We start from the raw sequence: 27,069 nt of genomic DNA on the forward strand, positions 1-27,069 counted from the left end.
CCAATGGTTTGTATTTTCCAATAATAATTTATTGCACAGGTAGTGAACATAAAATAGAACTCTATTTATATTGAATACCAAGTAGCACCCAGTGAATAAATGTATTTGGGTTCTAACATTGGGTTTTAAACTCACTCACTCAGGTGCCCCCACTTAGATTTCTAGAAGTGGCTCCAGGTGAAGGCCCGCTCTCTATCAAACGGGGTTTTTAGAGAGCGAGGACTGCCAATGATGAAGCATGACACCTTGTGGTGTGTGAGGACAGCCCTTTACATGTTTTTTAGATGCCTAGCACTCCACTGAGTTAATGCTCAGTGCTTTGTAAGGATTTGGCCACATTTTCAATGACAATCAGTCAGGGTAGCTTCTTTTTGTGTGTGCAGGACAACATTATTTTACCATTTGAATCATTTCTCTTCTCTTTTGCTCCCACATCTACTGTTTCTACATGTTTGTCTTTTACAATTCTGTACATGCTCCAGAGTTGGTCATTGTCCAAAACAACCACATTCCATATCACCCTACAAATTGTCCTGGGAGCTGTAAATTTGGAGAAGCCAGTTTGAACAGATCTAGTCAATTTTACTCTCACTACAACTGCTACTTTCCAGTTCACTTGACTATGACTTCTTTAAGGCTTGGCTCGGGTCAGACATCAATGAGCAGTCCTGGTCCTAGTGGCTCACAGGGTTACCACCTCTCCTGGAATTACCGCTAAACGTCCCAATTCTTCTGCCTTCCTTTCCCAACCTCCTACTGGATCCAACCAGCCTTCCGTACAGCCTGGTGCTGGACAACTCCCTCACTCTTTCAGCTTGGAAAACAGCAGGATCTCCCAGTCTTTCTCTTTCATTTTGCCAAAAGCTACAGAGTACATTAATAAATCCTGGGCCCCAGGTACCATCAAAGGGTACAAATTAGCTTGGTCTTTATGGTCAAGCTGGTGTGTGGGAAAACATAGCAATCCTTTTTGGCAGACATAACCTGCATTGTTCATTTTCTGGCAGCCGAAGCTAGTGGCAAGAAATCTTACCACACCATACATTTTTAAAGATCTCCCATCTCTATCAATCATCCTTACATCAACGGAAAACCAATGGGACAGCATCAGCTCATTTGTCTACTGTTAAAGGGAGTAACATTTTGTAATTCCCCTATTCCAAAGTACAATACTTTGTGGGATGTAAATGTTGTATTCAAATCGTTCCTTTCATGGCCGGATAATGCTAACCTTTCACTAGAAATGTTATCAGCAAAGCTTACTATGTTATTATGTCTCATATCCATCAAAAATGTGTCTGACATTAAGAGCGTTAGATATTTCCTCTCTTCACTTTACTCCTACAGATGTGCTTTTGACAGTTCGCAAACATACTAAAACTAATTTAACTTCTATCTTTTATCCTTATTTTCCTGATCAACCTAATCTGTGTGTTGGACAATGTCTTAAAGTGTAGGAACAGAACACAGTTGATCTCAGAACATCATCAGACACCCAACTTCTCATCTCCTTCGGAAAACTCCACAAACCAGGATCTTGCCCTACTCTAGCTCGCTTGGTTAGGTGGGATATGGCCCGGGCGGGTACTGACGCTTCAATTTTTGATGCCCATTCTTCCAGAGGAGCCAAGGGCTCCAAAGCCTTCTGGGCTTACTCTCGTCTAGAAGATATTCTGAGATCTGCTGACTGGTCCAAGGATAATGTTTTCAGCACATTCTATTGTCCGCCTGTACATACTGCACCTTCTGTGGTAATTAAAATGTTTTAAACAAACATAATAGGAGCCTCCAGTCTTGCAATAAAATGTAGATTTTCCTAGTAATTTATGAAGGAAAGTCTTAATTTTATTTAAGACACGGAGGTGAGTATTATCCCACCCCAACACAGTGTAACCTGATGTTTGTTTTCCCACCCTTACAACAGCTCCAGCACCACCGCCGTCTTCCACTTAAGGGAACTTCAACATTTCCTGGCTTTTCGCTGGGGACTCCAGCTGTGGATTTTCCAGGTGTTTCTGAATCTTCACACTCTGTTTGCACCTTTGGGACCCAGATTTATTGACTTTTGCCAAGAATTGTTCATGCATACTTAAATAAAAAAATGTGTATTCATTTTCTCCAGTTACAGTACATGAAAAAAGAAAATGTAAGAAATCGTTATTTGCATAGTAGGATCTCACATATATACATAATGGTGAAATAAATTGCATACTGTTACATCGCATCTTAATCTTGTGACACATTTATAATCTCGCCTTGTTTGGTTGTTCATGCATACTTTGACACTTACCATTGTGTTATCTATAGGTTCTTTGTTTGATGTCTGTTCTTAAGTTCCTGCACAAGAAAAGAGGACTGTTCGCAGGCAAGCTAAGTGTTAGAGGTGTTACTGTATCGCTATTGGTCAATATATGTGCTACGTTTATTATCCCATGGGCTAGTTGCTCCTTTGTCCCATGGGATTTGTAGTTTTCCTAAGTTCTTGACTGCTGCTATTCGGTAAAAGCAAGATCAGAAAAGCAAAATACTCGCCTCTGTGTCTTTAATAAAATTAAGACTTTCCTTCATAAATTACTAGGTAAATCTACATTTTCTTATGTAACATTTCCTATGGACTGACTTACACACGTATAATTCATTGGCTTTGCATAATGTGTGGGTGATGTAAAGTGCTCTGACACGCTACACTTATTATATCAAACAAAAAGGCTCAGGGGGAAAGGAAAAATTAAAAATTAAAAATAAAAGATTGGAAAGATATCCAATATGAATTATAGAGAAGCCCTTCACAACAGCCTCATGGTATCAAAAAATATACATTTATTTTACTCCAATTCAGAAAGTTTCATTTCAACATATAAATAATCTCAAGCAAGAAAAAAAGCTGGTGTACAAAAAACACAATACATATAAACCAGACATGTGGCAACAACAATACACATCACAGAAGCAAAAAGGAACACCCAAAACATAGATACTGTGTCCTTATAATAAATCAAGCCACAGGAAAGCGTCGACGGCGTTTCGACCGATACATTATTTAACGGTCATCTTCAGGACTGGAAAATGTTCTTGTGCAAGAGATCTGTACAATAGAATGTATAATTTTAACAATAATTCTTAATAATAAGTTATACATTAATGTCAGGGTAGGCTTCTCATGAGGAAAAAGGCGGCCGTGTGAAGGAAGGAAAGATGTTGTACCCTAGGTCCACACCACTAAGTGAAGGGGATCCTTATAACCATGTATATAAAAACAAGAAGGCAAAAATACCTTTAACTTTGGATTCAAAAAGATAATTCAGTTAAAAATCCAGATGCTCGACAATCAATATTCGGACACTGAAAATTACCAAAGAGAACTAAATGTCACTTAAACTGTATAAGTAAACCTGAAATGAGACTTTGTCGCCCCAAAGGTCAATATAGCACTTACCGCAAGAAATAATAATTAATTGCGCGATAAGTTCTGGCTACTTAATAGCATAATGTGGACGTCATCAGCACATTCGCATGGCCACCAAATGGTCCCAGTGGTGAAGTCGAAATTAGTTCACCAATTCATAATCTGAAAGATTATTGGGAAAAATAAATAAATATAACCCATAAATACGTGATAAGTAGAACATTAGAAAATCGACTGCCCGGATGGTTCAAAAGGTGAGCTATACCGACTGCAGTCATGTAGGTCACATAGGCATAGTCAATATTTAAAATAGATTTAGATTGGCCATATATCTCAAAGAGTGGATGCCGAGCAAGCACCAGGTTAACAACGTCCAGCACATGTATAGAATATGTGTGCCGGGTCAAAACCGTTACTGTTATATAGGTAGCCGAGATGGTTTGGTTACATAACCTTCGGCATAGACAAGAAAAAATAAGCGTCAAGTTTACATCGTCCACGGCACATATAGAATACGTGTGCCGGGTCAAAAACATTAAAAAAGGCTCACTCATTAGTGTTTACGCGCCACATTTAGAAAATGTGCGCCGGGTCAGAACCGTTAAAAAAGGCTCACTCAAGGTAAACAGATTAATGTTTGCGCGCCAGGTTCGGGATTTATTATTCGAAAATAAATCTTACCGTCTTGTGGAGTTCAAGACCGCCAACTCGTTACAGCGTGCATCAAGCCAAAAGTACGGCAAGCACCTTCCACCAAAATAGAAATAGTAGTAATCGAGAACGGACAATTAACTCGAAAAAAGTGGCGCCATCTTAGACTGGGCCAGAATCGGTACAACGTGTCCAAACGTTAGTATCCCATGATAGTATATGCCCAAAAGCGAAAAGGGGAACACTAGTTACCCAGACAATTTTATCCATTCAGAAAATAATTGCAACAGGAAATTAAGGAAAGGGGAGTGTGAAGGAAGGGGAGGGGGTGGGGGGGGTGGGGGAATGGGGTTATAAGCAGTGGAAGGAGGGGGGGGGTTGTTGGGAAGTTAGTGAAATTAAGCCATAAAGATGTAAATCAAGCTTAAAAACAGCCATTTTCATCATAAGAGGTCTAGGTACATTTGCTTACATATACAATTCAATAAAGATGCCATTAGCGCAGGTTATGTTTAAAAAGGAGGGGGAAAAAACATCAGTATTCAAACACTCTAATTATACCATTATAATAAAAATGTGTTTTACTCCCAGTCTTGAAACACAGTAATAGGAGCTAACATTGCGTGCAACGGATACAGTGTGAGTTAAGGCGAGTAACCATAACGGTATTATATTCAAAAACATACTTAACATCTTTGATCTACATCATTATAAGTTAATTACCACAGAATGACATTCCTCAATAGAATTCAATCCATTGTTTACACTATCACAACGGAGTATCCAATGACACTCACTTTTGTTTAGAATGTTTGCAATACTACCCCCTCTCACAGGGACATGAATAACCTCTATTATTTGCCAACGCATTTCAGATGGAGAATGATTCTTTTCAGAGTAGTGCGCGACTAGAGGTGCGTTTTCAGTAAGGCACCGTATCCTACTCTTATGCTGTGATAATATCGTCTTTATTTTTTGGGTTGTTTGCCCAATGTGGATCAATCCACATGGGCACCAAATCGCGTACACAACGTTAGTTGTGTTGCAATTTGAAAAATCACGCAGATCATAAGAAATATTCCCATGTGTGAACTGTTTGGTATTCATACTTGTATCACACATGAGGCATGATCCACATTTGTAGTGGCCCACGATCTTGTCCAAACCCCACAAAGATGTAAGAGTCACAACCTCCGTTCGGGGTAAGGCAGCCCGGACCAAATGGTCTCGAAGATTTTTTCCTCTTTTGTAAGAGAACAGGGGCAATTCATTTGTGATTCCCGTAGAGACCACAAGTGGCCAGTGTCTTTTAATGATGGTCGAAATCTGATTACTGCGAGTGCCAAAAGTTGTGACACATGGTATCCGTTTCATTTTTTTTTAGGTTTAGGCGTGAGAAGAAATTCCCGATGGTTAAACCACGCTCTTTTCATTGACCGTTTGATCAACTTCCGGGGGTACCCGCGTGATTGGAGTTTTTTAGATAGAATTTCCGCCTCACGAAAGTAATCAGCTTTAAACCGGCAATTTCTGCTTATCCGCAAAAATTGCCCAAAGGGCAAACCATCCCGAAGTCCTCTCGGATGATTACTTGTGTAATCCAAAAGTGTATTGCGGGCAGTTGCTTTAGTAAACAATTTAGTGGAAAGCCCACCATCATGTGGAAAAATCGACAAATCCGGAAAGTCAATTTGGGTTTTACTGGAATTTGAGGTGAATTTTAGATCTAAAGAACAAGAATTTAGCCAGTTCAGGAATAAATTCAGCTCCACAGTGGTCCCAGTCCAAATAAAGAAAATATCATCAATGTAGCGCCGCCAATGGCAGACGCTATCAAAGAAAGGATTAATGTCTTCGTCAAAAATAAACCGTTGTTCAAAGTCATCCACAAATAAGATTGCAAAATTGGGGGCCTAAGAAGCACCCATTGATGTACCTTTAATCTGTAAATAATATTGTCCGTCAAACTCAAAATAGTTATAAGTCAAAGAAATTCGTAATAACTCAACGATAAAGTCAGTAAGAACAGTAGGAACAGGCACTGGAGCAGTCCGGGTATTCAAAGCCTTTTTAATCACCTCCATTCCCTCCATTTGGGGAATGTTGGTGTATAAGGACTCTAGATCCAAACACACCAACATCTGAGTTTCTGGACAAAAATCCATAGTCTCCAATTGTGAAATAATGTCTCCACTGTCACGGACGTAACTACGTGTAGACATCGCTAGATCCTCAAATTCCAGTAAAACCCAAATTGACTTTCTGGATTTGTCGATTTTTCCACATGATGGTGGGCTTTCCACTAAATTGTTCACTAAAACAACTGCCCGCAATACACTTTTGGATTACACAAGTAATCATCCGAGAGGACTTCGGGATGGTTTGCCCTTTGGGCAATTTTTGCGGATACGCAGAAATTGCCGGTTTAAAGCTGATTACTTTCGTGAGGCGGAAATTCTATCTAAAAAACTCCAATCACGTGGGTACCCCCGGAAGTTGATCAAACGGTCAATGAAAAGAGCGTGGTTTAACCATCGGGAATTTCTTCTCACGCCTAAACCTAAAAAAAAATGAAACGGATACCATGTGTCACAACTTTTGGCACTCGCAGTAATCAGATTTGGACCATCATTAAAAGACACTGGCCACTTGTGGTCTCTACGGGAATCACAAATGAATTGCCCCTGTTCTCTTACAAAAGAGGAAAAAATCTTCGAGACCATTTGGTCCGGGCTGCCTTACCCCGAACGGAGGTTGTGACTCTTACTTCTTTGTGGGGTTTGGACAAGATCGTGGGCCACTACAAATGTGGATCATGCCTCATGTGTGATACAAGTATGAATACCAAACAGTTCACACATGGGAATATTTCTTATGATCTGCGTGATTTTTCAAATTGCAACACAACTAATGTTGTGTACGCGATTTGGTGCCCATGTGGATTGATCTACATTGGGCAAACAACCCAAAAAATAAAGACGAGATTATCACAGCATAAGAGTAGGATACGGTGCCTTACTGAAAACGCACCTCTAGTCGCGCAGTGCTCTGAAAAGAATCATTCTCCATCTGAAATGCGTTGGCAAATAATAGAGGTTATTCATGTCCCTGTGAGAGGGGGTAGTATTGCAAACATTCTAAACAAAAGTGAGTGTCGATGGATACTCCGTTGTGATAGTGTAAACAATGGATTGAATTCTATTGAGGAATGTCATTCTGTGGTGATTAACTTATAATGATGTAGATCAAAGATGTTAAGTATGTTTTTGAATATAATACCGTTATGGTTACTCGCCTTAACTCACACTGTATCCGTTGCACGCAATGTTAGCTCCTATTACTGTGTTTCAAGACTGGGAGTAACACACATTTTTAATGTAATGGTATAATTAGAGTGTTTGAATACTGATGTTTTTTTCCCCTCCTTTTTAAACATAACCTGCGCTAATGGCATCTTTATTGAATTGTATATGTAAGCAAATGTACCTAGACCTCTTGTGAGGAAAATGGCTGTTTTTAAGCTTGATTTACATCTTTATGGTCTAATTTCACTAACTTCCCAACAAACCCCCCCCTCCTTCCACTTCTTATAACCCCATTCCCCCACCCCCCCACCCCCCTCCCCTTCCTTCACACTCCCCTTTCCTTAATTTCCTGTTGCAATTATTTTCTGAATGGATAAAATTGTCTGGGTAACTAGTGTTCCCCTTTTCGCTTCTGGGCATATACTATCATGGGATACTAACGTTTGGACACGTTGTACCGATTCTGGCCCAGTCTACGATGGCGCCGCTTTTTTCGAGTTAATTGTCCGTTTTCGATTACTACTATTTCTATTTTGGTGGAAGGTGCTTGCCGTACTTTTGGCTTGATGCACGCTGTAACGAGTTGGCGGTCTTTAACTCCACAAGACGGTAAGATTTATTTTCGAATAATAAATCCCCAAACCTGGCGCGCAAACATTAATCTGTTTACCTTGAGTGAGCCTTTTTTAACGGTTCTGACCCGGCGCACATTTTCTAAATCTGGCGCATAAACACTAATGAGTGAGCCTTTTATAATGTTTTTGACCCGGCACACGTATTCTATTTGTGCCGTGGACGATGTAAACTTGACGCTTATTTTTTCTTGTCTATGCCGAAGGTTATGTAACCAAACCATCTCGGCTACCTATATAACAGTAACGGTTTTGACCCGGCACACATATTCTATACATGTGCTGGACGTTGTTAACCTGGTGCTTGCTCGGCATCCACTCTTTGAGATATATGGCCAATCTAAATCTATTTTAAATATTGACTATGCCTATGTGACCTACATGACTGCAGTCGGTATAGCTCACCTTTTGAACCATCCGGGCAGTCGATTTTCTAATGTTCTACTTATCACGTATTTATGGGTTATATTTATTTATTTTTCCCAATAATCTTTCAGATTATGAATTGGTGAACTAATTTCGACTTCACCACTGGGACCATTTGGTGGCCATGCGAATGTGCTGATGACGTCCACATTATGCTATTAAGTAGCCAGAACTTATCGTGCAATTAATTATTATTTCTTGCGGTAAGTGCTATATTGACCTTTGGGGCGACAAAGTCTCATTTCAGGTTTACTTATACAGTTTAAGTGACATTTAGTTCTCTTTGGTAATTTTCAGTGTCCGAATATTGATTGTCGAGCATCTGGATTTTTAACTGAATTATCTTTTTGAATCCAAAGTTAAAGGTATTTTTGCCTTCTTGTTTTTATATACATGGTTATAAGGATCCCCTTCACTTAGTGGTGTGGACCTAGGGTACAACATCTTTCCTTCCTTCACACGGCCGCCTTTTTCCTCATGAGAAGCCTACCCTGACATTAATGTATAACTTATTATTAAGAATTATTGTACAGATCTCTTGCACAAGAACATTTTCCAGTCCTGAAGATGACCGTTAAATAATGTATCGGTCGAAACGCCGTCGACGCTTTCCTGTGGCTTGATTTATTATAAGGACACAGTATCTATGTTTTGGGTGTTCCTTTTTGCTTCTGTGATGTGTATTGTTGTTGCCACATGTCTGGTTTATATGTATTGTGTTTTTTGTACACCAGCTTTTTTTCTTGCTTGAGATTATTTATATGTTGAAATGAAACTTTCTGAATTGTTGGAGTAAAATAAATGTATATTTTTTGATAACATGAGGCTGTTGTGAAGGGCTTCTCTATAATTCATATTGGATATCTTTCCAATCTTTTATTTTTAATTTTTAATTTTTCCTTTACCCCTGAGCCTTTTTGTTTGATATAATAAGTATTTGTCCCTGGTTCGGGGTTTGTGGACAGCCCCTGTGGTTGTTAATCTGACACGCTACACTGGCATAAGCACCGCATTAAACAAATGAATTGCATATGACTGAGTGGCTATGGAGTGATAAGGGACATTGGCAGAGTATGATAATGAGGGAGTTCATGGAAAAGTATGCTTTTTTGGGGTGTTGGGTATGGGCGCCAACAAAGGTTGTTGCACTGAGTGCCACCAGGGCTAAAGCCGGTCCTGTTCGCATGTGATTGTGTATGTGTGGACATGTCTGTGTGCTTGCATGGGTTAGTATGTGAATATGTGTCTGTGTTGCTAGATAAACAGTTACTATCAATGGTAAATGGCTTTGCATTGCTGAAATATAGCAGCCATTCCAGTCAGCTGGCGGCCCTATCTGACATCTGATGGCCACGTCTGGTACCCTTGGCTATTTCTGATGGGAATTTATGGAACACTGTGGCCATCAGTTGCCTACAGAGGACATCTCTTGCCATCTAGTGGTCACAACTTGAATCTGAAAATGCAAGGGAATGTAAATCACTGGGCGACGCAGAACATGGACATATGAAGCAGAATATGGAAACAACAATTAGGAGATATTTGGAGAAAATAATAAATTACTACCAATTAAGTGATGAAATTTCAGGGCAAGTATTGAATAACCAGAAAATTGTATGCTTTTGTTTGGGGTAAATGTAACTGTTTAGCAAAAAGAAAGATTTATGTCATGGCAAAATTTGTGTTTTTTTATATTAACAAATTACAAACTGGTGTTTGAGAGAAAATGAATGCATATATCAATAATAAAAAGCTTCTATTTGAGTGTAAAATGGGTATATTTTTAGAAAAAAAACAAGCTGATGTTTGAAGGCGAATGAGTGCATTTACAAAAATGAATAGTTAGTACTTAAATGGAAAAAGTATGCATGTCCATAAAATGACTACCTGTTGTTTGGAGGTCAGAACAATTATGTTTACCGACAATGAAAAAGATGCCCTAGCATCTGAGACTACACAAAGATCTAGGGTCCAGTTCACAAAGTATACTCTGCACGTAAAGTGAGGTAAGCTGAGAAAAATAATCACTTCATGTACGTAAAGTGCCAAACCTCATTCAAAATGAAGACTTGTGGAATTGAAACGTTTGTAAAGTGTAATCCATATGTGAACATTCCACAAGGGTGGTGGAATGATACCCATTAATAGGCTTAAGGCAGGATATTTTATCTATTGTGAAAAAAATATGTGCAAATTTACATTGACAAAAATAAAAATGTTACACCTGGCAGCAAGTCTATATGTGTACACTTTACATATTGACTTGTACGAATAAAGAAAAACGGAAGTTGGTAGGGGTCCTAGGAGATCTGAATTTGCTCTGCTAAAGGAGAAATGTTGCTCCAATAGTTGGACCGAACCACCCTTACAAAATCTTATTTTTCAACTAGTCAATATGTACAAATTTTGTTTTTGTTCGTCATGCTGTGCAAATATTGGTGCAAAACTGCACCGAAAAGGAAGCATTTCATAGTCCAGCCCTAGACCGGAATACATTCCGTTTAAATATAGCACATGACTTCAGCAAATGATTGATTCAAAAACAACGTTCAGGTTGCCATGAGATGCTATTAATGAACTGGGAACCTGCACAGAATTTGCTCGGGGAATCATTACACAGTCATTCAATATAAATCGGATTAGCCATTGTATGGAAAACCTCTAAATATATGCTCACGTCCTATTAAGGATTATTGGATTTAGACCGGCAAACTTCTTGAACATCACATTTTGACACAGTGGTATACCACGACGAAGGACAAAAAAGAGACACATGTTTTATGAAACACATTACTGACTTCAGTACCTGAAATGCTGATCGTTGCTGATGCTTTAGCGGAGCCAAAACTCCCGCTGTGCTTGTTGTCCGCCATGCACATGAACAGGCCAGGCCTAGTGACGTACACCTGCAGCTTGGAGGTGACAACCCCTTGTTTGTTCGTCTCTTGTAGGGACTCTGGAGGAACCTGCAATGTCAGAGAAGTAGGGGGCGTCAATGCTGATGGAACTTTGGCGCCATATTTGTACAGTGTAGTCACAGCAACAAAAACCCACTGAGAGTCATGCAGCCATTGTCTTGATGGAGCAAGGATTCGCATATGAAGCGACTTGCTCGTATTCATGAACCTCGAATAACCCATTACTATGCAATCAATCCGTTTGTCTTACTAATCTGCCCCTCATTCTTCATTGTTGGGCATCCGAGTGAATCTTGCTTATGTGTTTTCTAATTCTAATACGCTTGCGTCTAAAATGGCTGCTGCTACACGGGAAGTTCTACTGCGCATGCGTCTGTCATACCCACGTGACATGACGTACTCGCAGTTTTGGAGGGAATCTGTTGCATCTGCGCACTAGAGCTAATATGGCTGTTCTGTGTTCTCACATGGGAGAAGCTTGCATTGCTGCTTTTGCTAAGCTGTTCGTTCTGCCTAATCCTATAGTTTATTATAAATTAATGGGTATAGAGTAGAAATTCATGGTATACAGTGTATTCATTTATTTCTGTGTTCTAAAACGGTTTCCTTTTACTTTTCATGTGTCGCGATCTTTGGGCCTGGGAGGTGCTATTACTCCATTTTGAAAGTCCTTCTGCGCCTGACCCAGACTGGCATAGAACATGAACTCGTGTTATTGAAACTGAGCCAAGAGACGGTCGCAGCCAAGATGCGCCTGGGAGAGTGACATCTGACCTGTTAGAAGAAGCTAAATTGCATACAATGTATTTGTCAATAGAACATCCATTGTTAGGTGAAATACAGATGTCATGGGAATGAAAATTGGTGGGACGGGAATGGGAAAATTAATATTCATCACTGAAGTAACAGAAATTGGGGTGGTGTGATGACCTCTTCTCTTCTTTTGTCCAATCGAAATTGGGTATCCTTACATTTGCAACATTGGGGGGTGGTACACTGACCTGGAAAATAGTATAACTAGCCTAGGTTTAGCTAGAGAAATTGTTCGACTTGTCCGTATAGCTGACCTGTCAATGACCCAACGCACTCAATAGGTGATTAAGAGCAGAGCGCTGCGGAGCACTCTGTCAGACAGACTCGCTGACCCAATCGGGGTTTGGAAAGGTGAAGTGCTGGCGAAGCACTTTGCTGGTATATGCTGTAACCCAGTCGGGGTTTTGGCTGATTCCTTGCAGAGAGGGAGTAGCGCAGGCATTGCAACTGAACTGCAGGTGCTGGTCTTAACCTTTGGTGGTCCTGTCCTGATCCAAATTTGGTCTACCCTGTCCTGATTTCCATACTGCACCTGCTGGCCTACTGGCAACTGCATTTCTTGGGGTTCTTCTGTCCTTTCAACTGACCCGTGGCCAGGGTTGGTCTTCACACCATTCTAGGTAAATATAGATCTGTGTGAGTTATTGTTATTATAATTTGCATCCTTTTCTTTACCCTCTCTAATTTGCAAAGCTTTGCTTGCATATGTTCTTTTTCCTTACCCTCTCCTTGATAAATGAAACATTTGTGTTTTCCTGTTTATTAGCGTGTTCCATTTTTCCTTACCCTCCCTTTAGTTAAATGCTAAAACGTCTAATGATTGCATAAATTGCGTCCTATTTCTCTACCCTCCCTTTCTAAGTGATTATGCTTGGTTATTCAATTTATTAGTTTGTTCCTTTTCTTACCTCCCCATAGTTAATGTGCTCAAACTGAGTTTCGATATATCATATAGTTTTTTCTTTAACTGTTTAGAATTGCGAAATCCGTTGGTTTAGTATGTTCCCTTTTCTTTACCCTCCCTTAAGTTAATGGGGAAAGTCTGTTTTTATAAATAGCATGTTCCTTGTTTTCCTTCCCTTTATTTCAAACTTGCTAAATGGTTGGCATAATATATCTTTTGCATAGTTATACCCTGTTCCTAATCTTGGTTATCGATAGTTTGATTGCTTTTAATGTGTGGCTTATGACTTTTGATGATGATTAGATAAAGATTTTAAACCTTTCTCGAGTCTGTGTTTATTATATGAGTGCAAATGTTATTGTTATTTTGACTCCCTTCTTTACAACTAACTCCCTGATCCATTGTGGTCATAGGTACTAGTGACAAGGATTGGTAAGTCAATGGTATAGGAATTAGTGAAATAAAATAGACTGATAGTAGAGTGTGGGTTACCTGATTGAGAAAAGTGGTAAATTGAATTATGGGCCCAGGTGAGTATTGGTAAAACTGTAGTCGGGTGACCTGCGCGCTCTGTCAGTATATTTCTTTGGTAGCAGTAGTATGGTTAGGGATTAGTTAAGATAGGTAGTTAAGTTAGTTGGTTATGGTTCATATTTGTTGATCGATCAAATATAATGTTATTTGAAATGTTTTGACATTTTATTTTTCATCGCTGCTATATAAATTGTTCGTACCTGTTATATGTGTGTCTGGAATCCCCGGGGGCAGAATAGCGGGTGGTAAATGGAAGCCACATCGCAGTGAGGTCGCTTACCCGCAGGAAGTTAGTGCATGGTTGGACAGAACCGGAAGCACTATTTAGGGTTTTCTGTATGAATGTGTGAATAAATGTGAGCAAAGAGTTCGCTGGCAAAACGTTTGTTGTGATATCACCTAGTAAGGGTCACACGGAAGGAGTAGCAAGTTCGTCTGAGCTTGATTGATAGCAAAGGGGTTCGCTGGTGAAACTTTGGCCTTAGTATATATCCCGGAGTGGATTAGTCCAGAGCATTAGCAGGTTCTCTAATGCTTGTGTGAAGGGTAGTCGGAAGGGATCTACTCGTAGTATATGAAAAGTAAACGGAAGGGATTTACTTGCAGTGAGATATTTCTTTCCTATCTAGTCACTCGGGTACAGTGGCAAATGTTTTTACCTTGTTGATTAAAAGAAAATCGCACTTTAAATTAAAGGAATTTAGATTCTCCGTTATCTTGCAAAGGAGGGAGTCAGTTGCGGAGCTGCGCTTACGTCACTCAGAGTAGCGCTGGTATTGGTCGAGACAGCGGGCGTCGAGCTGAGATAGCATTGTAAAGGAGGGTTGAGCGCAGGAGCGTGGGAACTTGTCTCACGAGAAAGGCCGCGCACTCATTGGTTGAAATTATTTGAAACCGCATTGTTGGTTGGTTGCAGAAAAATAAAAGACGCACTAATATTGGAAGTAATTTGTAAACAGAGTTGAGTGGTCTTGAATTTTGCATAAATATATGTGGTCCAGAAACTCAACCTGACCCAAGATATTTAGGGTTTGCTAGGGATCAGATGCTAAGAGGCAGACCTTGCAAAATGTATGGAAGCAAAAGAAATTTGTAGTTTGTAGACAGAGTTAAGAATTATTTTAAAAAAGATAAGCAAATTAAAACTAGAGGAGTCATTATTCCACCACTGAATACTCCCACATCCTTTATGATGTTTGACAGGGGTTACCACACTTGTGTATGGTTAGAGAACTGGGTGGAATACACAAAAGATGATGACATTTTAGCATTTCCCTTAGAAGGTACATTTAATGGATGAATTTTGTTCAATTTAAGGACTCGAATGAATGATTTACATCCTAGACCTAGATTAAGGCAATATGAGCCATTACAAGATTGGGAAATTGAGGCTTTTGAGTGAGACAGACCTAGATATGACAAAGGACTGAGTAAGTTTTACCCAAATGTTCCACGAGATTCTAAAGATAAACAGATGAAACAATGGAGACAGAACATGAAGGGCTATATCCTGTACTAACTTTAGAAGAGCCCACGGGAGGTAAAAGGACTGAGAAAACTAAACATTTAATGACTAGTGGTGATTCAGACGATGATTATATGGAGGATTTATTAATGAAGAATCCATCACCTTATAATGAGGGACCAAGTGCAGTAAATCCAACTGCCCCGTTTTTAAAACCACCTTTGATGCCGCAAATAGTACACAAGACCTCCATTGAAAAGGTACTACAAGACAGAGAAAGAGAGGCTTTAAATAAACAGAGAAGTGAATTAATTCAGAAAATCTCTCAATTAAACACAAGTCCTGAAGCTTTGACAATCCCAGTAACTATTGGCCCAGCTGTTCCTCTGTACGGAGTTAAGCAAGCTAGTCCAAAAGCTCCAGTTATAACTACCTCAGTAGTACAGCCAAGAAAAGAATCATTGATAATAGATGATCAGGCAAGTGAGTGTGAGTCAGTAATCTCCTTAATGGATCTACCAATAGGAGAACCAGAAGGTAGTTCAATGAGGAAAACCACTCCTTTAAATTCAAGAGAAGTTCAGATAGAGATATCCTCAGGTACAAGAAGTGCCACTGTAGTGACTCCTGAAGAAATAGACAGATGGACTCGAGAAATAGAGAAACCAAAAACCCAGCTAAAGCCATTAGACATATATGCAAATTATTGTGAAGATGAGTTGGAAAATAAGCGGAAAGTGTTAAAGGAAAAAGTCATGTGGGCAACAAGAACAACAGTTAAACCAGATGACTAGTAATCAGAATAAGAGTGATGGAAGTGGAGGAAGGCCAAGGGGAAAATTCAATAGGGAAGATGCCAAGAAGAAATTCCCCTGTCACGGATGTGGCAAGTTGGGGCATTGAAAAGACGAGTGTAAGGCTGTGCAGAATGGTAATGTGCAAATTAATGATTTAAATCCACAGACGCAGAATGAGGTGCCACGGAACACCCAGCAGCAGGTAATACAGAATCGGTTGCCCCCGCCACCTATGCCAAAATACAGGCGCAAAGCACAACAGAGTGTAGATAACACAGAGTGGGAAGGAAGGGAAAGAAAAGATACAGCAACTTCACAATTCCTTTTGAATGATACCTTCTTTTGTGATGAACCTTACTGACGGTGCCTGAGGGGGGAGGACGAGAAGTGCGTGCTTGGCACCGCCTTGCCGGTAGACCAGTCAGGGCCATACGTTGAAGGAAAGGTTGAAGGAAATGATGGCACCTTTCTGTTGAACACTGGTGCTACCCGTTCTACTGTGAGAACAGCAGACGTTCCAAACCTACCCCTTTCGGGAGAAGCAATCCAAGTAGTGGGCATTTCTAATAAACAAAGGAGTACCCAAATTACAGAACCCAAGGAAGTTAGAATAGGTAATTTTAAAGAAATGCATAGATATGTTGTCTGTGATTCAAGTCCTGTAAATCTGTTAGGACGAGATTTGTTGTGCAAAATGAACTGCACCATCTTTTGCACTCCAAAGGGTGTTGAAATCCAAACCCCAGATGAAGACGGGATTTACAAATTAATGTTAGCAAGACCAGAGACAGAAATTAAAAGACTGACAATACAAGACTTACCAGAAGAACTGCAACAGACGGTAAAGCCAGAGGTATGGCATTTTACGGGAAAGGATGTAGGATTAATGGCGAATGTTGAACCAATCAAAGTAACTATAAGAGAAGATGCAGTTTACCCAAATGCTCGTCAATACAAAATCAGTGCAGAGATAAAAGCAGGTGTTGCAGTGGAGATAAAATGATTAGTCGAAACAGGCATTTTGCAAGAAGTGATGAGCAGTCCATGTAACTCATCCATAATTGTTATAAAGAAACCCAGCGGTAAGTACAGAGTAGTACAGGACCTGAGAAAGGTTAATAAGATTGTTGTTCCTTGCTGTCCAGTCGTGCCAAATCCTGCAGTGATTCTGTATCAGATACCGTGGGAGGCTGGATGGTTTACTGTCATTGACCTATGTCACGCATTTTTTTTGATTCCATTGCACCCAAACAGCAAATTTCTTTTCTCATTTGAATTCGACAGTCATGTCTATGTTTGGAATTGTGTCCCTCAGGGGTACACAGAAAGTCCCTCGATTTTTTTATCAGATTTTGAAAAAGTGCCTTGAGTCATTAGTACTACCTGGACAGTCAGTCCTGGTCCAGTATATAGACGACCTCTTGGTGGCATCCAAGACACGAAAAGACTGTGTTGTGGATACCATTGCTTTACTGAATCATTTAGGTGAAAGTGGACATAAAGTGTCCCCAGAAAAATTGCAATTTCGTGCTACATCAGTGAAATATTTGGGGCACCAGATAGAGAGGTGTCAGGAAAGTTACCTCAGAAAGAATCAGGATAATTAAAAACATGAATTTACCACAAACCCAAAAAGAGATCAGAATGTTTCATGGAGTTGTAGGATATTGCAGGCAATGGATTGTGGCATTTGCAGTACTGGCAAAACCCCTGATACAAATGACAAAGAAGAGAGCCAAAGATCCAGTAGAGTGGGATGACGAAAGCATGACTGCTTATGTAAAACTACGAGACTGTCTGTGTACAGCTCCAGCATTGGGAATGCCTGACTATTCAAAAGATTTTGGACTGTTCTGTGACACACGAGATAATTGTGCACTTTCAGTTTTGACTCAGATTCATGGTCTAGTGAGAAGTCCTGTGGCATATTTTTCTTCCACATTGGACCCAGTAGCTGCTGCATTGCCTGGATGTCTGAAAGCAGTAGCTGCAACTTGTATGAGCCTTGAGCAGAGTGAATCCATTGTTATGGGACATCCTGTAACTGTGTATGTTCCACATGCAGTTGTAATTTTGCTAACCAGGACTAAAACCCAGTATCTCACACCTAGTCGGCTGACTAAGTATGAGCAAATTCTTGTAGGTGCAGGAAATGTAACTATTGCCAGGTGTAATATTCTGAACACCGCAACCCTGTTACCTAACTCACATACTGCAGAAATGAAGGGAGAGGTTGAACATGACTGCATTGACCCGACTGAATACAGCACAAAACCACGACCTGACATAAGAGAAGAGCCATTAATTGATTCAGATTATGAGCTATTTGTGGATGGCTCATGCATGAGACATGAGGAAGGAGGTCTAAGCGCTGCCTATGCAGTGTGCACGTTGGGAGGTCCAGTCGAAGCATCCTATTTACATGGAGTCAAGTCTGCACAAGTAGCTGAATTGGTTGCCGTGGCAAAGGCAAGTAAATTTGGGAAAAATTGGAAAGTAACCATATACACGGACAGCCAACATGGTTACGGGCTGTGCATGACTATGGCCAACTATGGATGCAAAGGGAGTTTCTGACTTCTTCAGGTACTCCAATCAGAAATGGTCAATACGTGAAAGACTTACTGGAAGCAATCCAGTTGCCAAAAGAGGTGGCTGTGGTCAAGTGTGCTGCTCACAAATCTGGCAATGACAAAGTGACAGCTGGTAACCGATATGCTGACCATTTAGCCCAACACTGTGCAAAATATAAGATGGCTATTAATAAAAAGATTGAGGTGAGCGGAAACAGCTGCCAACTTATATTACTGGATGGTGTGGATACATGGGAAGAAGTGAGAGATTTGCAGAATGCAGCAGAACCAAAAGAAAAGGAACAATGGAGGAAATTAGGGTGTCAGAGAAGGGCTGAAGATGGTGTCATTGTTTATCTTGATGAGACCGCAGTATTACCCAACTGTCTGCTTGCTCCTATGGCTAGGTTGATTCATGGAGATTCACACTTGGGAAGAGATGCTATGATACGTGTGTTCAGACAAACATGGTTTAATGCGAAATTCAGGAACATAGCAGAGGCACTCTGCTAGAGGTGTTTGATTTGCCAACAAATGAACCCAGGAAAAAAGACAGTAGTGTTACCAGGAAAGATTGGAAAGGCAGAAGGTCCTTTTATTAGATTACAGATTGACTTCATTCAGTTGCCCCCTTGTCGAGGATTAAAATACGTACTTCTCATTGTCTGTCTATTTTCAAAATGGGTGGAAGCTTACCCCACACGTAGCAATGATACCACCACTGTGGCTAAGCTCTTACTTAGAGAGCTTATCCCACGCTTCGGTTTTCCAGTAACTATTGAATCAGACAGAGGAAAACATTTTAACAGTGAAATAATGGGCCTAATTTGTGAGGCATTCAAAATTAAGCAAACACTGCACTGTGCATATCGCTCAGAGGCTTCTGGAGTGGTAGAACAATTGAATGGCACAATCAAATCAAGACTGGGAAAGATGTATGAGTCCACTCCATGGTCCTTTGGCAGTGACTTAGTTAACTTTCATAGGGACTCTGGTAGATGTTTTTGGAATTTTAAAGCCACGAATGGCCTGGAGGGCATACTTGGTAAAGTAATATCAGAACTGAATGTTTGGCAGGGTTCAGAATTGATCTATTTTGAGAATTTTATGAAGGAGGTCATCTCTGTTGCCAAAAGGACCAGATTTTCTGAGAAAAGGATTTATGTTCCCAGACCAATTTTCCTTCTAAACAAAGAAATAAATAAATTGGTGCGGGAACAATTTTTGTGCAGATCTATCGAAGTGAATAAGAAAATATGTTTGCTAAAAAGAAGGAGAAACAGAATCAGGAAGAAACTTAGAAAGGAAAAAGAAGACTCACTTTGGATAAAACTTCGGGAGGCCGCTGTGTATGGCAAAATAAGACCATTTTGGTCTCTCATTGGCGAGGGCTGTGGAGCAAGAGTTAGCTCTCTCCCTATTCCCATTGCTGAATTTTCATGGGTTACCTATATTTCCAACTTGTATGCTGGGAATAATGCCATGGTAGATTGTAAGGAGTCTATTAACGAAGATGTGGTTTTTATTGATTCTCCATCGGAAAAAACTATTGAATTGGCCATTAGGGAAATGCGTTCCTCCGGAGCAATGGGGCCTGATGAACTCCCCATCTCAGTTTTGAAGCAGGATCCTATCTCATGGAGTAAGATTCTTTTTCCTTTATTTAGATCTTGCTTTATTAGCAAAATCATACCCCCTTCTTGGAAGGGGAGTATATTGGTCCCCTTATTTAAAAAGGGTGATAGGGATAATCCGATGAATTATCGCCAGATAGCTCTCCTGGATGCCATTGGCAAAGTTTTTGCCAAATGCCTCCTCTTTTTAATAACGGATTGGGTTGAGGCGAATCAGATACTACCCCTTGAACAAACCGGCTTTCGCAAGGGGCATGGTACATTGGATAATCTTACAGCCCTTCAGGTTATTACGGACAAATATATACGAGTTCGGGGGGGGGGGTGTATGCTGCTTTTATTGATTTCTCCACAGAATTCGACAAAGTTGACCGTCCCTTGCTGTGGAGAAAACTGTTTGATTTGGGCATGCCTCCCCTCCTACTAGACTTGGTGCGATCCCTCCATACGGACACTTGGTGCCGAGTGTTACAAGGAGGAGAAAGGGGTTTATCACGGGTTATCCCCTCCATTAATGGATTAAAACAGGGCTGCCTCCTTGCACCTCTACTCTTCTCTCTGTACATTGCTGATCTACCTGCTTCTCTTTCTTCCTGTGCCGGCATAGCCCCGGTAGTGGGTGGACCTTCTATTTCCTGTCTGCTTTACGCAGACGATATTCTCATCCTGGACTTAACTCCCAAGGGATTGGCTAATCGTCTGCAGGCTCTACATTTGTTTGCAGAGTCCCATTATATGAGGATAAATGCGTCAAAAAGTAAAATTATGTGCATTTCAGGAAAAAAAAAATCCAAATTTGAGAATTTTGGGAGGGCAGTAGGCGGCCAGAAACTGGAGGTAGTTAAGACATATACCTTTTTAGGAAAAATAATTTCCGCTAACTTGAGTGAGAAGCCTCACATTGATAATAATTCTTGTAAAGCCTGTTCCCAAGGCAAAAGCTTGAGTGCCCTTTACTCCGCCACAGGGAGAAGACATTTTGCCTGTTTATTGGAGGTTTTTAGGGCAAAAATTCCTCCAACATTACTGTATGGAATAGAACTGGTTGACATAAAGCACTGGGGCTTTTTGCAAACGATAGAAGGAAAATATTAAGGTCTATTACATCTCTTAACTCGGCCTGTTCCGTGGCTGCATGTAGAATGGAATTCGGTCTCCGTAGCAGCTGGGCGCAGGGTCTATCTGCTTTAGTTCGATGGGTTGTTAGCCTCGCTAGAGGTGAAATGGGGACTTTGAGATTCCTCCTTGAAGGGGAATTGCTGGGTAATTTAAAGGAATACTCTCAAATTGTTAAGAACTTTAGAAAGGCTGTGGCACTTCTTGAATTAGAAGATAGTACTCTCTTTACTATTTCTCCTTCCCAGTTAAAATCCCTTTTGAAACAGGCGTCATGGGATTTATGTTTTATGTTGGATAAAAAGTCTATGCAAGCAAAGAGGGGAGGTGATCTTCTGGTTACCTCATATGCTATGAAGCTTGCCCAACCCTATGTCGCCTGGAATTTACCCCATGGCATTCGGAGATTCTGGTTCCTGTTAAGGCAGGACCTGTTACCCTTGAATAACCTTTTAGCAAAATGGTATGGATCCTCCTCTAGATGTAATTTTTGTAATATATCTGTTCAGGATCGTTCTCATATATTGTTTATTTGCCATGTATTGCGTCCACTTCGCTTGAAATGGATAAAACCAATATGTCTGCAATTGGGTATCCTCAATATGAATTCTTTTTTACAGGCATTATACTCGCCTCCAAATGAAATGTTTTGCTTCAATATTTTTAACTTTTTTAATGTTTTTTAGCTATTTATTGATGAAATATGGAGGTTTGTGTCATTGTCTTTCTTGTTATTGGAAAATGTTGTAGTTGTTATTTCATTTAAGAATAATGTGTGTTTGTATTTGTTGTATTTTGTCTTATGTGGCCCTCTTTTGAGAGCCAAAACATAATAAAATAAATTGAAGAAATTGAAGAATTGAGTCAACTCGATTGGAGTGGCCAGATGCTTTGCCACTTGTTCTGATGGGACTCAGAAGTATTCCAGACCTTAACACAGGCTTGAGTCCTCATGAAATACTGATGGGAAGAGCTATGCGGCAAGCATGGGTGCCATGACACAAACTGCTAAACATATCTGATGATTTGGTACTGGAATACTGCAAAGAACTGGCTGACCAAGTGCGTTCTATCTCTCGCCAGGTTGGGGAAGACGCTGTCGCCAGACCAGCATCTCCAGCACATGACCTGAACCCAGGTGATTGGGTAGTGATAAAGAAACATACTCTGAAATCTTGTCTTGCACCCAGGTGGGGTAAACCACGTCAAGTGATTTTAGTCACCACCACAGCTGTTAAGTGTGCAGGAGTTCCACACTGGATCCATGCCAGTCATACGAAGAAGGTGACGGAATCTGATGAAACTGAGGCTGAAGGTTGGGCAGCTGAAGGGTCTCAAGATATCGATCCTGAAGTAGCTGAAGAGGAACAACTGAGCACCAGTCAAGATGATTGGATTCCAGTAATCGACATACCTGCCGAATATGTGTGGACAAGAAGTCAAACCTATCTAGATAGACAGAGTGATAGTGAGGATGAGACAGGGTAGAAAAGGATACTCAGATCATAGAAATCCACGTCAAAAGTGATTCTGAGGAGGACCAGAGAGGGAAAGATCAAATAATCGACACTCCACCAAGAACTCCTGAACCTGAAAAGGGTCAGATAGAAATTAAGGCGGAAGCTCAAGCAGAAGAAAATCAAGGGTTCGAAGAGCTTGAGCAAGACCAGTCAGGAATAGAAAACTGTGTTCAGGACGAAGAAGGTGAAACAAACAAAAGTCGAAATCGGCAGATACCTGAACAAGGCCAGATTAGTGACCAGTCAGAAGAAACAGAAATATTGAAAGTGATGTGCCATATGAATGAAAATAAAAGAGCATTCGAAGAAAGCCCAAGCACAGTGCCAATTTAAAGACTCAGAAAAGGAGACAAATGGCCTAGTTATGTCAAAAGACTGAAACTGCATTTAAAAAGGATTGATGAAGAACCTGAACAGGTAGATGAAATACCAAGTCAAACTGATCAACCTGTGATACAGCCAAGAAGGAGAAGTCTACGATTAAAGAGACTGAATAACAAATACAAGGGCCCTGAGTGGACCTACATCGTTCTGGAAGATTTTGAAAATCTAGACATAAGTGACGAAAATGATGAAGAATTGATTATTGATCAAACTGATGAAGAAGTGAGACCCACCTGAAATTCGCACAGGGTAAATCTGTGTAGAAGTTACAAAAAGGGGTTAAATCTCCTTTAGTCAGAAATGGCTGATCATACTGTTAATGGAAGACCAAAAAGAAATTGTTTGAAAACATGCTGCAAAGTATGTTTATGTAGTGTAGTAATAGTACTTATACTTTGGATAGGACTAACAATAGCTATTCCTTACATGATGAGTAAAGACACAAACCTGTACCCTACTAGTCAATTGCCTAAAGACACTGAAGAGCTACAAACTAAAGATACGCCACAAAGAGTAGATACACAAGAGAGAGCACTTAGCCTTAGACAAACAAAGTAGACTTCAAAGCACCAGACGAGGAAGGACTGCATTATAACAGAATCAAAAACAGAACTCATTTAAATGTATTTGCAAACCTATTAGTACACTATGTAAAAGCTATGGAGATAGCAGACTGCTACGTCTATATGAAGCTGCCTACTTCAGTGGCTGAAGGTGTGACCTACCACCATTTGCCACGAACCTATGGTATTTCCTGTAGTGTTTTAGCTAGCTTATGTTACAAGAAAGGACCTTTACAGTATTATTATTCCAACTTAGATGTGATATTTTCTGAACTTCCTGTACGTAGAAACCTAAACCCTGTACATACTACTAGAGATAAAGCATGCTATATGAGTGAATACTTTCTAACTATAGGTAAGATAGATATAGATGACACACACAAGAATAACTTAACATGTTTATTACAAGATAAAGAGAAGATATTTTTGAACATGGTAGAGAAAAGAAGAGAGAGTTTCCAAAAGAAAGCAAATGACAAAAATCAGAAAATTCCTAAATGGGCTGAAAGCATAGGGAGCACCTCAAATGGTGGGGCTAATGCTGCTATGTTGCTGGATTTCGAAAAGAAGGGGAAACTTTCTCTTCACAGAGAAAGAACTAGTTATTATAACAATATATTCATTGGTTACAGTGAATGCGAACATAATTACAAGGTAATTGGGGGTTGGGGTTTTAAAGATGGGTCAGAAGCTGTGTTTCCCAGAATTTATTATATATGTGGGAACAAGGCATATTTTAAACTACCAGATCACTGGTATGCGAGCTGTTATTTTGGTATTGTCTTCCCAAAGATATACCATGTGGGTAAAATCACTGGAAGCCATGAAAGAACTAATGAATTAGCACGTAGTAAAAGAGAAAGTGTTGGTGAAATAGTAGGTGATATTTTTAGTGCATTGATACCTACAGTGGGTGTTGCTCTGAATACGCACCGAATCGGCAAATTATCAACAGTAGTGGATCGGTTATCAACTGACACTGCTGGAGGGTTCTTAATGGTCAATATCGAATTGGTTGCGATCAGATCTATGGTTTTACAAAATCGACTGGCTCTTGATACGCTATTAGCAAAAGAGGGCGGAGTCTGTAGAATGTTGAAAGCGCAACATTGTTGCACTTACATACCAAACAAAAGTATTGAAATTAAAAGGTATGTGAGGAACATTACTAATTTGGAAAGAGAGTTTAAACCACTAGAGGTTGATAGTGCATGGAAGAGGCTTACTGATGGTCTCTCCGCAGTAGGTAGTTGGTTTTCTAATTTAAGTAAAAGTCTTGTGAGTAAAATACTGATGCCAATAGCGGGAATAGGATTATTAGTTTAAGGAATAATAATTTGTTGCAAAAATGTCGAAAACATAAAAAGAAATATTCCATGAATAGGTGAGGAGTGAAAAGGAATATTGAAGAGCTCGAATTGGAAGAGCTGAATAGCCAAATCTATAAGAAGATGAAAAATTCTCATCCTAATAAAAATAATGAGAGAAAGCAGAATAGAAAGCTTGAAGAGATTGAAATGGGTGAAATGTGAAAAGTTGGCATCTGGTTCCATTAATTGTGATGATATAAAATATCATCAAAGAGGGGATTGATGGAGCAAGGATTCGCATATGAAACGACTTGCTCATATTCATGAACCTCGAATAACCCTAACTATGTAATCAATCCGTTTGTCTTAGTAATCTGCCCCTCATTCTTCATTATTGGGCATCCGAGTGAAGCTTGCTTATGTGTTTTCTAATTCTAATACGCTTGCGTCTAAAATGGCTGCTGCTACGCGGGAAGTTCTACTGCGCATGCGTCTGTCATACCCACGTGACATGACGTACTCGCAGCTTTGGAGGGAATCTGTTGCATCTGCGCACAAGAGCTAATATGGCTGTTCTGTGTTCTCACATGCGAGAAGCTTGCATTGCTGCTTTTGCTAAGCTGTTCGTTCTGCCTAATCCTAATGCTATAGTTTATTATAAATTAATGGGTATAGAGTAGAAATTCATGGTATACAGTGTATTCATTTATTTCTGTGTTCTAAAACGGTTTCCTTATACTTTTCATGTGTCGCGATCTTTGGGCCTGGGAGGTGCTATTACTCCACTTTGAAAGTCCTTCTGCGCATGACCCAGACTGGCATAGAACATGAACTCGTGTTATTGAAACTGAGCCAAGAGACGGTCGCAGCTAAGATGCGCCTTGGAGAGTGACATCTGACCTGTTAGAAGAAGCTAAATTGCATACAATGTATTTGTCAATAGAACATCCATCGTTAGGTGAAATACAGATGTCATGGGAATGAAAATTGGTGGGACGGGAATGGGAAAATTAATATTCATCACTGAAGTAACAGAAATTGGGGTGGTGTGATGACCTCTCCTCTTCTTTTGTCCAATCGAAATTGGGGAACTTTACATATGCAACATTGGGGGGTGGTACACTGACCTGGAAAATAGTATAACTAGCCTAGGTTTAGCTAGAGAAATTGTCCGACTTGTCCGAATAGCTGACCTGTCACTGACCCAACGCACTCAATAGGTATATAAGAGCAGAGCGCTGCGGAGCACTCTGTCAGACAGACTCGCTGACCCAATCGGGGTTCGGAAAGGTGAAGTGCTGGCGAAGCACTTTGCTGGTATATGCTGTAACCCAGTCGGGTTTTGGCTGATTCCTTGCAGAGAGGGAGTAGCGCAGGCGTTGCAACTGAACTGCAGGTGCTGGTCTTAACCTTTGGTGGTCCTGTCCTGATCCAAATTTGGTCTACCCTGTCCTGATTTCCATACTGCACCTGCTGGCCTACTGGCAACTGCATTTCTTGGGGTTCTTCTGTCCTTTCAACTGACCCGTGGCCAGGGTTGGTCTTCACACCATTCTAGGTAAATATAGATCTGTGTGAGTTATTGTTATTATAATTTGCATCCTTTTCTTTACCCTCCCTAATTTGCAAAGCTTTGATTGCATATGTTCTTTTTCCTTACCCTCTCCTTGGTAAATGAAACATTCGTGTTTTCCTGTTCATTAGCGTGTTCCATTTTCTTACATCCCCATAGTTAATGTGCTCAAACTGAGTTTCGATATATCATATAGTTTTTTCTTTAACTGTTTAGAATTGCGAAATCCGTTGGTTTAGTATGTTCCCTTTTCTTTACCCTCCCTTTAGTTAATGGTGAAAGTCTGTTTTTATAAATAGCATGTTCCTAGTTTTCCTTCCCTTTATTTCAACTTGCTAAATGGTTGGCATAATATACCTTTTGCATAGTTATACCCTGTTCCTAATATTGGTTATCGATAGTTTGATTGCTTTTAATGTGTGGCCTATGACTTTTGATGATGATTAGATAAAGATTTTAAACCTTTCTCGAGTCTGTGGTTATTATATGAGAGCAAATGTTATTGTTATTTTTACTGCCTTCTTTACAACTAACTCCCTGATCCA

General features: G+C 40.2%; 1 protein-coding gene across 1 annotated transcript in view; it reads right to left on the reverse strand.

The window, feature by feature from the left end:
• MUSK (muscle associated receptor tyrosine kinase) overlaps nucleotides 1–27,069 on the reverse strand; it is a 707,615-nt gene that overhangs the window by 154,893 nt on the left and 525,653 nt on the right. Inside the window, exon 7 of the mRNA XM_078676695.1 lies at nucleotides 11,227–11,386. Within this exon, the coding sequence (XP_078532821.1) occupies nucleotides 11,227–11,386 (160 nt within the window). The remainder of the gene's footprint in view (nucleotides 1–11,226; nucleotides 11,387–27,069) is intronic.

The sequence above is a fragment of the Lissotriton helveticus genome, chromosome 2_1 (assembly GCF_964261635.1).
Source record: "Lissotriton helveticus chromosome 2_1, aLisHel1.1, whole genome shotgun sequence".
Classification (NCBI taxonomy): Eukaryota; Metazoa; Chordata; class Amphibia; order Caudata; family Salamandridae; genus Lissotriton; species Lissotriton helveticus.